General features: G+C 47.0%; 1 protein-coding gene across 1 annotated transcript in view; it reads left to right on the top strand.

The window, feature by feature from the left end:
* The window catches only part of wdr25 (WD repeat domain 25), a 3,909-nt gene that overhangs the window by 1,557 nt on the left and 1,171 nt on the right, over window positions 1-1,181 (top strand). Inside the window, exon 3 of the mRNA XM_016254461.1 lies at window positions 127-267. Within this exon, the coding sequence (XP_016109947.1) occupies window positions 127-267 (141 nt within the window). The remainder of the gene's footprint in view (window positions 1-126; window positions 268-1,181) is intronic.

Consider the following 1,181-nt stretch of genomic DNA (forward strand, 5'->3'; position numbering starts at 1 on the left):
TTGTGTTGTGATGAGTGTGAGTTTGTTTTGTTGTTTGTGTTGTGATGAGTGTGTTTTGGTGTTTGTGTTGTGATGAGTGTGTTGTGTTTGTTGTGTTGTGATGAGTGTGTTGTGTTTGTGCGGCAGGAGCGCTACACCTGTCCGTGTCTGGCGTCTCACCCGCTGGAGAGCAGCTTCGTGGCTCAGACCAACGGTGACTACATCGCCCTGTTCTCCGCGCAGCGGCCCTACAGGATCAACAAGAGACGCCGCTATGAAGGACACAAGGTCACATGATGGAGTGTTTCACTGACATATAAAAGGGTCATGACATGAGAAATCATATTTCCCTTGATCTTTTGGCATATAAAAGCTCTTTGTACCATTAAAACATCCTGCAAGTTTCATAGCTTAAAACGTCCTCCTCATTATAAACAAAGCATTTATTTAATCAAGCTCCAGAAGCGGCTCGTTTGGATGTGAGGTGCAAGGTGACGTCACAGGGCACAAACATTTGCATAAACTCCGCCTCCAGAGCGGCACATCGACATAGGCCCCGCCCACTGGCGTTCAGTCGCTAACGGCTTGAGCAGCTGAATGCGAGCGTCGCGTCAAAAGCAAATAGAAACTACAATCACTGCGCTATCTTGTCTGCACTGGATACAGTAAACAGATGCGGTTCTCTTTCTGACAGTCCAGCGCTCGAGTCTGTCGTCAGGACTAATGCAGTGAAATGCAGTCTTTGTTCAGATATCAGAAGGAGCCCAGTGTGGGAACAAGTGGACAGTTTATTTTAATGGCGTCTCGGAGGATTTTGTTTTGTAATCGAGGCACAGTGTCAGGGAGAGTCACAAAGAAACATGTGTTGAGAGATGAAGCGGTGCTAGATCTGGCTGCAGCTGCATCACAAATAGAGGTGCTCCAATTGATGGGCTACCGATCACTATCGGCTGATAATCGCTTTGGGATGATCGATCGGCGGTCTCTAAAAAGGCCGATCTCAGGCTGATGACGCTGCCGTGAGAGATTTGACTCGACATGCAGCGCGCACCGTCTCAGTCTCTGTCCAGCGCGGGTGAAATCATTATAATGCTGAAGGTGAGGTACAATTCATATTTCTTCATTAAATAACTTATTAAATAATTAGAAAAGGTTTCTGTGAGACGTAATGTCACAAACAGCGTGAGTGAATCACCGTGCGC

Source organism: Sinocyclocheilus grahami, unplaced genomic scaffold, assembly GCF_001515645.1.
Source record: "Sinocyclocheilus grahami isolate Dianchi unplaced genomic scaffold, SAMN03320097.WGS_v1.1 scaffold1250.1, whole genome shotgun sequence".
Classification (NCBI taxonomy): Eukaryota; Metazoa; Chordata; class Actinopteri; order Cypriniformes; family Cyprinidae; genus Sinocyclocheilus; species Sinocyclocheilus grahami.